Below are 14577 nucleotides of genomic sequence, written 5' to 3'. Positions count from 1 at the left end.
ATATAGCGCCTTTCTTGCCCGGAGGGTGTCTCAAAGTGCTTTACACAGCTGGCTGTGCACCAAAATGTGTGCGGGGGAGAAGGAGAGCTGGATGTTATATGATTGTGCCTTTCTCCCTAGCTTCACGTTAAGCTCCGCCACTGTTAAGCGACCCACGATACTAACTGTGTGCAGAGCGCTATAATAAATGCGAGTTGTTACTGTATACTAGGTGGGATGGAGTAGCGCTGAAACCTAATAAAGTCATTCTGTTTCTGGAAGAAATATAAAAGGGAACGGGGTAAAAAGCCAGGAGAACAGGACTAAATGGATGATCTTTCAGAGAGCTAGCACATGCACATTGGGCCAACTGCCCTCCATCTATGCTGTAAGTGTCTACGGTTCTATATAAACATAACAAGGTTTGCCATTCGGATCCCTTTGACAGAAAGAGCGCCTTACTTTGAAAGAGAAAACCTCCCTATCAAACCCCTTGTGAAAAAAAAAGCAGTGAGATTCCTATATTGGTTCCAAACTTGCTTGTGTTGATGTTTCATCGCAAAATAGCTGTACAGTACCTTAGAAATGCACATTTCATGCGACCTCGGCAATAATACAACAGGTCAATTACTGTCGGGTGCATCGTTTCTATCCGTCATTCTCTCATGTCACCCGAGCCAGTTATCCTTTGTGCGTATCATCAGTATTCATCAATCCTCGAAGGAGTGAGGCAAAAAATGAGTGAAGTCTACCCACATTTGGACCATTTTCAAATAGATCTGACCACAGCCAACTGCAATGCACGTCTTTGAGTTTCAGGTGGGATTTAGATTGGGTTCCACTGAGCTCAATGCATTTCTCACAAGTTTCAGATTGAATTTAGAATGAGCCGAGTTTCTAGTTGGAGAACCCCATTGTGCTCAAAACACATTTCATTTGAAATTGCGTTTCTTCTCTTTGAACAGGAGTGGGAACTGCAAATCAAGCGGAAACCCATCTGAATCTCCTTGATAGGAACTGCAGTCACATGACACCTGAACTCAGGTTGCCCCGTTTGCTTGTCAAAAGCATTAATCTCCACAAAGTGAGTATGTTGGGGTCGAGCCAGATTGTGGCAGGTTATTACTTCAGTTTAACCACATCAACTGATCAGGAGGTGCATAGTAATCCTACGAAGCTTGCATTTGATGTAGCACCTTATCACATCTTCGAGACATCTCAAAGCGCTTCACAGAATATATTGTAAAATTAATTGACTGTATATTTTGTGGGCGAAACGTGGCAGCCAATCGCGCACGGCAGTGTCAGGACTCACCGATGTCGTCCTGGTGGTAAATGAGCGAGTGAAAGGCAAAGTCCTCTCCCTTGCTGTACCGTTCAATGGGTTCCACATAATATCTGCCCGTCTGCGTTTGAATAAATCCTTCGAATCGTCCGTCAATTATTGACCCATGGCAATAGGATGCAGCCTCATCTGTGCACAGAAAGTAAATGGAATCAAGTGATTTCTGCATCTCTCGATGTATTTCAGCAATGGATTGATTACAGGTTGAAAAATGGAATATGTGACATGATGAAAATTTTGGTCCAAACCAATCTATACTTATCATCTGGTTTCCAGTATGAAAAACTAGCAACCTCTCCCCTCCGACTTAAAAATAATAATAATGATCCTTGCATTTGATATAGCGCCTTATCACGTCGTTGAGACGTCTCAAAGCACTTCACGGGATATACTGTAAAGTGGATTGACTGTGTATTTTGTGGGCAAAACTTGGCAGCCAGTTGCACACGGCAATGTCCCGCAAACAGCCAAGGAGTGAGTGACCAATTTTATTTGTGGGATTATTGGCGAGGACACCGGGAGAGAGAAACTCCTTTCTCATTTCAAAGAGCGCCGCGGGAACTTTAACATCCACCAGAACAGGCGGACCTCAAAATAATGACTATCGAGACTGAAGCCAGCAAGTGGCAGCCAGAGGATCTGCCGACTTGCAATTGGAATCCCAGTTTGTGAGACACCAGTTTAACCAAAGGAAAAAACAGTCTGAGTTCAACTGGAATCACAGAAGCTGGTGCCCCAGTGGTGGCTATAGCTGGATTCCAGGCCTACCATTGCGTTGGAGTAAGGCGGCGTCGGGGGGGGAATTGGGATACACTTGTGGCCAAATTAAATATCAACAAAGAGATAATTAACACATCTTTGGTTGCCAATTCTTCCCAGATATTGGGAAATTCTGGAGCTATTTGATATTCTATTGAGATCCGAGACTGATCGTCTTTGGAATTTACAGGAAAACGAATTGGAAAGGCAACAAACCGTTAGAATTTAATTAAAAATGAGACAACGTGGGTATTTGCAGACCTCGTGGGACTCCTTCAGAGGCCAGAAATTCCTCATGGTCCTAACCTTAAGGCCATAGTCTTGCATTTTAAAACTGTGCAGCATTTTGGAAAATTATGAAATCAGTCTTAGAGGCTGGTTTTCTGCAATTTGTAAAAAGATGTTTGGTAAATTTTGGTATGATCTTGGAGTTTAAGTTTATATCTTTAAGGCTAAGACTATGAGTACTTTGACTCTGTGAGATATCAAGGAGTACTTTTATGGCAAAGACAATGGAACATCACTCTTCGAACATCCTTTCTTGGACAGACAGAGATTGATGTTGTCTTGTCGTTCATTGCTATAATAGTCTATTAGGAAATTACCTTGGAGTTCCCCAGAATAGATATGCGATAAGTCACCATTTCCTGGGAGATTTTTGCCTTTCATTATAAAATCTTCAGTGAACATGCTAGAATCCCTTTTCAGTCGAAGCCAAAACTGCCTTTAAGAAAAATAAATGAGAATTGTTTGTTGCAACTTTACTCCCAGACTTACTGCTGTGATGATACACCAAGTGCTGTACCTTTGCCGAGTGGAGAATTGCAAGTGAATGAGGGCGTCCTCCTTGCAGACGGATCTTCTCACTCGTTGATGCTGCTGGTGGACCGCATTTCTGCTGTAAGACAGCCCCTCATACTGCTTGATAAATGGACTGAGGCTTCCTCCCTCAGACCCTAAACAGTGCAGAAACAGACACCGATGTTGGTCAGAAGGTGAAAGATAGACCTGGGTCTACATTGACCAACAACGTACTGTACATTCATACGGCTCCTTTCATGTAAAAGCAACCTTTCTTGGCTTTACAGAAGGAGAGTAATGAATGAATTACTAATAATGGTAATGTTGTTATGGAGAGAAATGCAGCCTCTAGAGATGAGATGAAAACCTTTTCTTTGTTTTCCATACAAGTGGGATGACCTCCAGACAGAATCAACCCTGTTTGTTTACATTTTTCTCCCCAAAAGTAACTTCTTCGCATCAAATCTTCATCTAACAGTATTCTTCCTTGCATTATATCCTCCTATTCCCTTCGCCCTCATGTCTGCATCGAGTTTCCTCTTAAATACATTGATGGGTTTCTACTTCAAACATGGCTTCCGCCAGTGAGTTTTATGTCCTTATCACCATCTGCATAAAAAAANGTTCCTCCCAAACTCCCTTTTCGTCTACTATCTTCTATATATGCCCCATGAACTCAAGTCCCAACACAGTGCTTGAAAACCTCAGATCAAAAATCTGGTCCTTCACTTCACAGCTGTCTGTGGGCTATTGCTGCACTCAACTTGACCCAAAACATACACATTTACGCCACAGTAAATCTTGTGAAGCATTTGGAGATGTGCCCTCCTGACGTGAAAAAGCACCTTGGCAAGACCCAGAATCATTGCTCTCTCATTCCCCAAATGCAAATAATATTGTAGCTCACAACCTTCTGAGCTGGAGGTGAGAGTGTTACCAACTGAGCCAAACTCATACCGAGAAAACACAGAATCCCTAATATACAGAGCCTGACGTTGGGGGAGGAATGAAGGGAAAAGGCCACAAACAAACTATTCACAGCATGCGCCGTGGAGCCAATTGGGAAGTCTATCACTAGATATGGTGAGGGTTTTTACACACACTGTACTCGCTATCCAAAAGATTGTCCTTCTCGTCTTGATGTGTGCAAAAGTCAGCAAAACAAAACGTTGTCACCAAAAACCTAAACAAAAAGAGGAGTCATCCAGGTGTTCCTGCGGCTTAGTGATCTTATTGCAATCCTGGAAGTTTATGCCTAAACACACAAATAGACCTTTTTATAAAGAGCAGGTCTGCACAGCTCTCTCTCTCTCTCTCTCACGTTCTCTCTCTGTGGAGAGCTTGAAGGTGAAGGGCGTTGTAAGGTAGTATGGCTGAAATCTTTAGGATAACAGCGTAGCAATAGTGAGACGGGCCTTACCTGCACAACGCACAACAATCTGGACAATCAGAAAGGTTAAAGAGAAAGATGCGCTCATGTTCTCCAGACCCAGAGGCTCCTTTAAGCAGAGCTCAAAACACATCCAGTTCCTTCTGCTTTCCAGCTTGGGGCTGGGTAATGACGAAGCCAGAAGGAATTTTTTTTTTAATCATCAGAATAATATCTGTTGCCAATGGTTTGCACCAACCTGTCCAGACCGAGCGCACTGTATTGCTCTTCATTGGAGTTGATGCTGTATTTCTGGAGTCTCTCCAGGACCTACCTACACAAGATCAGTTTTTCTCCTTGCAGTCGGAGATGGAGACACAAACACACGCTCAGGCCCATGACTAGTGCCTTCGCAAAGCGTCCAGCTTTGGTAGTTGAGCAGTCTGTACCAGTGCAAGCCATTGATAAATCAGTCAATCTGGATGTGCTTTGCAAATACGGTACTTCTGTGCAATGGATTCAGAGTATTCAAGAATTTTGTGTTCTCAACATTCCCAGATGCTACCTCAGTTGCATTTGATATAATAATAATAATAATAATAATAATAATCCTTGCATTTGATATAGCGCTTTATATATAGCGCCTTATCACATTTTCGAGACGTCTCAAAACGCTTCACAGAATATACTGTAAAGTCAATTGACTGTATATTTTGTGGGTGAAACGCGGCAGCCAATTGTACACATTTTATATGTAACGTTCTTATATAAATTGACTATATATTTCGCCCACAAAATTCACAGTCAACCCACTATATGGTATATCCCGTGAAGCACTTTGAGACGTCTCAACGTCGTGATAAGGCGCTATATCAAATGCAAGGATTATTATTATTATGTTGTGGTGGTTTCAAAAAAAGACAAGCATTTGACCATAAATACCGTGTATCACAGTATTTATAAATGATTGCAATATTGCAGTATTTACCAAGGGCAAAAAGGAATGTAGCCAAGTGTAAAGAAGATTAACAACATTCAAAGTAAGAGGATTTGGGCGTGTTTAAGAAGCTGTCTTTGAAAATATGCAGTCAATTTTTAGGCCATTTATTAACAAGACCACTCAAGTAATAAGATGCAATCCTAAGGGCATTTAATATATAAGACAACGCAGCTATTCTAGTGCTGCATAACTCATTGGTAATGTGTGTTCGAAACAGTATTAGATTAAAATTTATGACTTATGATGTGACAATCAACACAAATTCCAACCCTGCTGAAAACTGGTCCGTGGATGTGATTTCCCCCATGAATCTGTCACAGTGATTGAGCTGAAACCCCACAGGGCTGCCTGTGGGTGGCTATTGTGGAGAAGCCGGAGAACATAGAGGGACAGTCAAACCTGTGGCCGAAGTGAGTACCTTCATTTATCAAACCTTCAACAATTAACATTAGTTTGGAGAAAGTTAATAAATAATAATAAATAATCCTTGAAGATGTGAAAAGCTCTATATCAAATGCGAGGATTATTATTATTATTATTATGTGTACAGCTCTGGTCACCGCAGAACAAAAAGGATAATGGAGAAATCGAGAAGATACAGAGGAGGGCAACCAAAATGATCGAGGGAGGACTGGACTATGGGGAGCGACTAAGTAAATTGGGCATATTCACACTGGAAAAGAGAAGATTGAGAGACAACATGATTGCTGTCTTTAAGATTCTAAAGGGGCAAGACAACATAGATCGTGACAGGCTGTTTCAACTTGTCCAGAGCAGTAAAACCAGAGGACACGGCCCGCGATTGAAGGGGGGTAAATTCAAATTTACCCTATTTCAGGGAGCGAATAGTGAACCTGTGGAATAGCTCCCTAGAGTCGGTCGAAGCAGGAAGTGTTGATTCTTTCAAACACAGATTAGTTTTCTTTTAGGGGTACATTATGGGATACAGTACATAGGTAGTTTGGGACATATGTGCATGCAACCGCCAGGAAGGTGGAAGGCGAACTAGATAGACCTTGGTCTTTTTTTGTCGAGCATTTCTTATGTTCTAATGATGGCCCAATTCGCAGTAAACCTATGCTATATTGGGCCATGTTATAGCAGCGGTTCACTTGTGTTTTGCTCACTCCAGCAAGTGGAATCTTCTAGCAAGCAAAGTGTTAATCTCAGGCTGTTCCGAATAAGGAATGGAAACATGTGACTGTTTACCTCAGTGTATTTCTCTGAAACATTACCTCTCATTAGCTCATTGACATTTTTAATCTCTCCTTTATGCAATTTGATCTCCGACATGCTGTAACAAGACTCTGGCCTTAACATCTCTCCACATTAGCAAAAATGGACTGACTTTAAGTGCCCAGAGGGTAGGCTTTACAATGCGAAGGCCTCGGGACATCGTGCTTTACATTTTCTCATTATTGTTTCAGGTTTTGTTAGGTCAGGGTATCAAAGGACATGGGGCAAAGAAAGGCGAGTAATTGGAGTTGAGGGACAGATCAGCCATGATCGAAGAGAATGGCGGAACAGGCTTGAGGGGCTGAATGGCTACTCCTTTTTCTATGTTCCCTCCCCCAAAGGCACTTGCCAAGACTGTAAGAAATTTGGTTAAAGCCTCACAAAGGGACATGTCACCTCTACAAGGGTCGTTGTGGGGTGTGTTTTACCACGCACGGCTATAAATGTTCCTATGTTCCTGTTGCCCGGTTTGCAGTGCATCAGCAGGTCAAGGAAGTTGCGAGTTCAAGGCCCATACAGGATTTAAGGTCACGGTCGAGCCTGACAACAGCGTGCTGTGATGGAGGAACGCTACATTGCCAGAGGTGCTGTCTTTCAGGTGGTGACACGTTAAACCAAAGGTTGCACGTGGCTGCCTAGTTTTTCAAAGGGGGGGGGGGGACATTAAAGATTCCACGACACAACTGGAAGGAAAAGAGAGAGAGAGAAAGTTTCTCTTTGTGTCCTGGACAACAATCCTCCCCAGGTTAATTGTCATTCACGTCATGCCCTGCGCAAAACACTTGCTGCACTGTCCTACACGCAATAGGTTAATACACTGTGCTCGCAATTTCAGGAAAAGCACTTTGAGATGTTTTGATGTAACCGACGGGAAAACAGATTCAAGTTCATTCCTTTTTCTCTTGCCGGACGGTCGGTGGACTCTGTCTGGGAGCCTGGCAACACATCACCAGAGAGTGGAGATACTCCGTTCAACCAATCGCAGATCCCAAAGCAATGTCAGGCGAGCGAGCCCTGGGCAGGTACGTCAGAATGAGACCATCTGAACTTTACACTGAAGTGCCAGCTGCCAGACATCGACAGCTGTCACTAGACGTGGCTGATCTTGATATGGACCAGAAAGCTGAAACCCCTGAGGTCAGCTGGATGGATTCACTATCACTGCATAAAACAGCTCTTTCCTCTGGCAGGTCTACGATTAAGCAACGGGGATCCATGTTCATTGACGTGGATCAGGAATAGTTCCTCCCTCCCAGTCCACCTCTCAAGATTGCTGTTCGAATTGTCTTGAATGGTGTCGACAGGGTCAGTTAAAATGGAAGTAAAAAGTGGGAAGGTTAGACTTTTTACACACAAGGTCTTGTCAGAGAAGTTTCACAACACGAGGCTGTAAAGCTGAGTCAATGACAGCATTTCAAAGGTAACCGAATACTTAACTTAAAGAAAAATATCAAAGGGAATGGCAGAAGAATGAGGGTATAGGACTGGAGATGACAGCTCCAGTAAGGGAGCGAGCACCAGCAGAGACAAGATGGGCCGAATGGCCTCCCTCTTTTGAGGAATAATAATGATAATAACCCTTGAGACGTCTCAAAGCGCTTCACAGAATATACTGTAAAGTGAATTGACTGTAAATTGTGTGGGTGAAACGCGGCAGTCAATTGAGCACCGCAGAGTGGACGGAGTTAGCTGACCCTGTGGAGTCCTGTAGCTCAGTGGTTAGAGCACTCGCTTTGCAAGTGAGACACCTGGGTTCAATTCCAGGCAGAGGGCGAAACCTTGGGCAAGTTTCCTTACTCCACACAGAGCCTAATAATAATCCTCAAAAAAAAAAAAAACAATAATAAATTGGTCATTTTCAATCTACGACTGTTTGTGGGACATTGCTGTGCGCAATTGGCTGCCGCGTTCGCCCACAAATATACAGTCAATTCACTTTACAGTCTATTCTGTGAAGCGCTTTGGGACGTCCTCCCGACGTGAAAAGCGCTATATCAAATGCAAGGATTATTATTATTATTATTATTATCTGTCTGAATGACCGACACAGATGATATCTAGAGAGCTTGTGGCAAATCTGTGGCTGCCAACAGCTGCCGCAGTTCAACACACGCAGAGCTTTGTATCAACATCATTCCGATAATCCAAAAGAATTATGTGGAGGGAACAGGAAGATACAGGGTGGGGAACAAACAGGCGTTCCCTTCATTGCTAAAGAGCACAATCATTTATTTTGTATCTGACAGTTTTATGACAATCTGCGGCAAAACCCACTTTCTTTCTGTGGGCTCTGATGAGGTTTATATTGCACACAATTTCTCAAGTTCAGGTCACAGCAGAAGATGTCATCTCTCCTTCCATCTGACTGACTGTTTCTACAGATTGACTGTAATCATCCAGACAAGAGTATGAGGTCATGATAATCCTTGCATTTGATACAGCACCTTATCACATCTTCCGAGACGTCTCAAAACGCTTCACAGAATATACTGTAAATTGATTGACTGTATACTTTTTTGGGCAAAGCACAGCAGCGTCCCACAAACAGTGGTGAATTGAAGTGACCAATTCTTTTTAAAAAGGAATTTATTACCCCCAGAAAAGTGATCCGCCAATCGACTAACAACCGAGTTCCTACTTACTGCTAGGAATCAAACCCAGGTCTCTCGCTTGCGAGGCGAGTGCTCTAACCACTGAGCTACAAGAGGTATGAGGTAATGTAGAATTCCACAAGGGAGAGCAATTATGGTAACAGCTCAGTCTGCGTCTTGGCAAGTTATTATAACATGCAACATCAACATGCAACATGCAACATCAACATGCAACATGCAACATCAACTGAAGTACTCATGACAAGGCCCGAACATCCCGTTCAATCTGATCCTTACAGGCAGTGCAGAGGAGAGCATTTGTTTTATTTTATTTATTTATTTATTTTCTTAACACCGCGACCATTTCCTTTTGCTCAGCCAGGTGTCTGACACATGCTGAAACCCTGATCACCCCCTTAAGAACATCCAAACATGTAATGAGGAATGGTGATACAAGTCAGGACACTGAACTCACTTAATAAACAGTTTAGTGCTACAATGGGAAAACAATACGATGAAACGATAAAATCAAATGATCAAAAAACATTTCTTCACAGAGGGATGTGAAAATCTGGAACACTCTGCCCAAGAAGACTCCAGGGACAGAATCAGTCGGGATGTAAAGAGAGACAGATAATACTGATAATAATCCTTGCATTCAAAATATATAAATATTGTGTTATAAAGAACACTCAGCTGCATATTATCTAATAATAAGAGTGTATTACAGTGCGTGACACTCCTTTATGTAATACATTGCATCTTCCTAGGGTATAACAACCCTGTACATTTTATCTAATAATACGTGTGTTATTCTACTCCTCTGTATTGTATAACATGCGGTGTTGCTGGGGTGTAAAATTACACAATTTGCTGTGTAGTACTGGGACATAAAACTCAAGATGAGTAATCCTCGCGTTTGAGCGTCTCAGCATAATATACTGTGTGTACTAGGTGTAAAAGTTCTCTCTGTATTTATTCCAATTGAATTCCCTTTGACACAGCAATAAAGTTTCCCTAGTTTAGAAAGTGCATTTCTTCCCAGTCGACCCCATCACCCCCCAAACCCCCCCCCCCCCCACCCACTCCCCCACCACCACCAACCCCCACACCTTCTTCAATCCCAGACTAAAAGTCTAGGGTGCAATTGGTTAAGCAGACTTGCCGTGGTCCGTGCTAACTTTCTGATCTGATTGGCTGCTCTGGGGGAGTTTTCCTTTAATATGATCATGCTGTTTTTTTGTTCGCCATGAGGTCTCCTGATTCCGTGCCTTGCACTCCCAGGACCACCCCTATTTCTGTGTCAGCAATGAGCGAGCACCGCCTCGGAAGGCACAGGCAACACACAACCCACAACCCACCCCCAGTTCAGTGAGTTCAGAACAGAGGGGTTACATTAGGTTATTAGGAGCCAAGCAGCTTGTACGTATCATGTGTTGCCCTGGGCGGTGAGGAGGACCCACCCCTTCGTAAAGCTACAACCAGGCCCCTTCCAACCAGAGCTGGTGCCACTCACATACCCAGTACTGTATGGAAATTGGAAACTACGCTTCGCTGTACATACAGTATTCGTTTCGCCCACAAAATATACAGTCAATTCACTTTGCAGCGAAGCGCTTTGAAGCATCTCAAAGATGTGATAAGGAGTCATATCAAATGCAAGTATTATTATTATGTATATATTATATATAAGAAAGGGAGAAACTCCGTTCTCTTTTCGAATGGTGTATGGGGTATTATATATAATAATAATAAGCGATATTGAAATCCTGTCGTCTCCTGGGGCTGAGAAGGTGAGTGTAAAGCACTTGGACGTTGCTCCCAAATCAGTATCTGCACACCATCCCTCTTCCCAGCTACCCCCCACCCCACCAACCCCCCATCCGCCCACTGGTGCTAGACCCCCGCTTTTCAACAGACACAATTCAATTCATGTGTAACCAACCTCCTTTGCATCGGCAGCATCTACAATAATAATAATAATCCTAGTACTTGATATAGCCCCTCATCACGTCATTGAGACGCCTCAAAGCGCTTCACAAGATATGCTGTGAAGTGTAGTGACTTTATATTTTGTGGGCGAAACCAACCGACCTTTTCGACTGCTGTGAAATACACCCAGAGACGTCACTAAGCTGTTACACACCATTGGTGTTACATTGTAAAAGCACCACACGTGAGACACATCATTATAATTACACTATCCAGTGCGCCGAGCCAATGCTGCATTAGCACTTTGAACAAACCCAATCCTTTAATCGGCTCATTAAGATACTTGTTCACTGTGAAATTTGTCCTTGTTCTGTACCCTTTCCACTGAATGCAGTGCCAGGACCTGGTATTATCATGTTGTAACATTTCTTCAACCCGTGCATTTGATGGGCATTTCATATCCTTTTATGGCCCCGCAGAGCTCCCTCACCCGGCCCGCGTTTCCCAGTGGATTTCGTGAGGACACGGTGCTTAATATTCCTAACTGTGCTGCCTTTTTGACGTGAAAACAGTCTCAAAAGGATCTGCCGCGTTTCACCCGCAAAATACGCAGTCAAGTCACGTTGCAGCATACTCTGCGAGGCGCTTTGAGGCGTCTCGAAGACGTGATAAGGCGCTACATCAAACGCAAGGATTATTATTATTTATCTGAGCGACTGATCTGAGCAAAGTCCGTGCTCGTGTTTGGCAGCCGTTAGGGAGCAGCTCCCCCTGGAGACACGGACAGGTCCTGCAGCGGTTTGCCATTCTTCCATTGAGGGGTTTTAATATTAATAATCCTCGCGTTTGATACGGCACCTTATCACTTCTTCGAGATGTCTCAAAAGTGCTTCACACAATACACTGTAAAGCGAATTGATTGTGTATTTTGTGGGCAGCCGACTGCGCACAGCAGTGTCCCACAACCAGCCGTGAATCGAGTAACAAAAGTATTATTATTTATGTATTTTTGAACGGGTTATTAACCCTGGAAAGCAATCCACCAATTGACTTAACAACTGGGTTCCTGCTTAATGCTGGGTAAATAGAGGTGTGCAGAGTAAGGAAACTTGCTTAAGATTTCACCCTGCAATTGAATTGAACCTGGGACCTCTCGTTTGCTCTAACCACAAAGCGACAGGAATTCACTTTGGTATGGGAAAGAAATCAAAATCCAAAATACTTTCCCAAACTCCTGCCCCTCCGACACCTCCAGAGAAACAACATTCTGAAAGGCCTGAAGGAAACTCTTCCGGGACAAATAGATCACAGTTACAAAAGAGGGAATAATAGTTATTATCATGTCTGATGGGCACGAAAACATATCTTTCCTGTTGCAACTTTTGCTGGGAGAGGGTGAGAGAATATCCGACGTACAGGGTAACAACTGGAAAGCCACTGGTCTGAAATCATAAGCCTTAAATGGGAATTGATGTCAAAAAAAATTCCCACAGCAAACAGACTCTCAGCAAAAGCCACTGATGCCATGTTATTTCCTTCAGGAAAAAAAAGGGAATAAGCAATTGACTGTGGGACTGAATGTTATAGGGATATATACAGAAATTAGTCTAAAATGTTCCAATAATTCCACAATGATTATGCTGCTAGACTTTAGGGAGACATAAGGATGGTAAACGGGATAGAGGGTAAGACCGGTATTTATTTATACTGAGGGAGCAGATAAGAGAGTTCAGACGCAGGGGCGTGGAGGGCAAGCTTAGGACAACACTTTTCTTGCAGAATGTAACTGACAGCTGGAACAGGCGACCACAAAAGGACGGTAAAGGACAAGACACTGGACTCATTTAAGAAACAAGAACAACTTTCATTTATATACGCCCTTCACTCGGGGTAGGGTCCTGAAACAGCTGGATGCTGCAATGGGAGGATGGTAGGATGGGGATTTCGCCCACAAAATACACAGTCAATCCATTTTACTATATATTTTGTGAAGCGTTTCAAGACATCTCAATGACACGATAAGGTGCTATATCAAATCCAAGGATTATTATTAATATACTCTGGAAAGATGGGATCAAATGACTTGAAATTCTCTGGTGACCTTGTGAAACATCCCCTCACATGTATTCCTTCCTGGAATTATCACCAAGAGATAAAAATAAAGAGCAAGTTAGGTCAGAAATATATTTTGCAGAGAGGATTGTTCAGACTGCTGAACCACTTACCACTAACTCTCCCATCTCCTTCTGAAGGGTCTGGTCGGGCTTGACATACCGAACCATAATTCCAGGAAACCTACTTACATCTACTTTCCTAATGGGATGTGATACTTTAAGTAAACAGCCCAGAATAATCCAGAACAAGCACTTCAAACTTTTGAACTCAACACTTAATCCAGTCAATCGGAACAGTAAGAAATATGAAGCCTTTTCTTGGAAATGAGCCCACGCTGTGGGAAATCTCTAGATGCTCATCAACAATAAAGATGCAAAAAAAAACTGCTTACGGACATCTGCACAACATTCCTCAAAGTTCATCAAAATTTACTCTGGGAAATGACTTCTTAACTCTGAGTAGTACTGAGAATTACTGAGAACTGAAGAAGCTGAACTCACAGCTGTAGGAGGATAAGACAAAAGATAGCCCCAAGGAGAACATCGGGGAAGAGGAGGGCAAGTTAAGAAACAAATCTAAAATGTTATGAAATTTCACATATCCTCCCTCCATTGTAGTCACTAAGAACGCGGTCGTTAGTCAATTGGCGGATCGCTCTCCGGATGTAACAATCCCTCCAAAAAAAGAAAATTTGGTCACTCAGTCCTCGACTGTCTGTGGGACACTCCTGTGCACAATTGGCTGCCGTGTTACGCCCACAAAATACAGTCACACGAACTGTAAACCGTTTTGAGATGTCTCAATGACGTGAAAAGGCACAAGATCAAAAGCAAGGATTATTATTGTTGTAAAAGTGTAGCTAATTATCTAACATCAATAGAAGTAAGAGCTAAGGGTGGAAGATCATGTAAATGGGATTAGCAAGATGGCTCCAATGTGCAGTTGACAGCTGGCTGGATTGGTTATTTGGGGACTGGAAGATGGGAAATCTAGTCTTCGGGTAATAAAAACATGTTTGAGAGTTTCAACTGTGGAGAAAGTGAGGTTGGGATAAAAGCGGGCAACACGTGGATCAGTTAATGCGGACAACATTCACCGATCTGAGATCTCAGTCCCAATTTATCCAATTACTCAGAGGAAGAGCAACTCTTAGCAGCCACGAATGCCTCAGCTTTGCTGGTGATATCACACATGAAAGAAGCTACGATGCATTTGGAATACACTAAACTTTCATGTCAGGAGGACATCCCAAGGCGCTGGATTGGATTTACAATACAACGTATGAGTTATGTCACACTTGCATAGAATTAAACTCTTGAACAGGACTTGAGCAGATGTACAACTTAGGTGATTTATACAGATTAGACTTAAGCGAGTCTTAGCGTACAATTAAACACAATTAAAACACTTTTCGATGAAGCACTGCACCCGTTCAAGTTGAGCGGCCGAG

At 42.9% G+C, this 14577-nt stretch overlaps 1 protein-coding gene across 1 annotated transcript in view; it reads right to left on the bottom strand.

Annotated features, from left to right (window-relative positions):
• si:ch1073-396h14.1 (disintegrin and metalloproteinase domain-containing protein 10) overlaps positions 1-6546 on the bottom strand; it is a 31987-nt gene extending 25441 nt beyond the window's left edge. The window contains exons 1-4 of the mRNA XM_042342849.1: positions 6489-6546; positions 2889-3039; positions 2689-2807; positions 1295-1453 (exon numbers count right to left, since the gene is read on the bottom strand). Coding sequence (XP_042198783.1) covers positions 1295-1453; positions 2689-2807; positions 2889-3039; positions 6489-6546 — 487 coding nt within the window. The remainder of the gene's footprint in view (positions 1-1294; positions 1454-2688; positions 2808-2888; positions 3040-6488) is intronic.
• Between the last annotated feature and the right edge of the window lie 8031 nt (positions 6547-14577).

This window comes from Callorhinchus milii, unplaced genomic scaffold (assembly GCF_018977255.1).
Source record: "Callorhinchus milii isolate IMCB2004 unplaced genomic scaffold, IMCB_Cmil_1.0 Scaffold21, whole genome shotgun sequence".
NCBI classification, from domain to species: domain Eukaryota; kingdom Metazoa; phylum Chordata; class Chondrichthyes; order Chimaeriformes; family Callorhinchidae; genus Callorhinchus; species Callorhinchus milii.
This window is presented reverse-complemented; position numbering and strand designations above follow the sequence as displayed.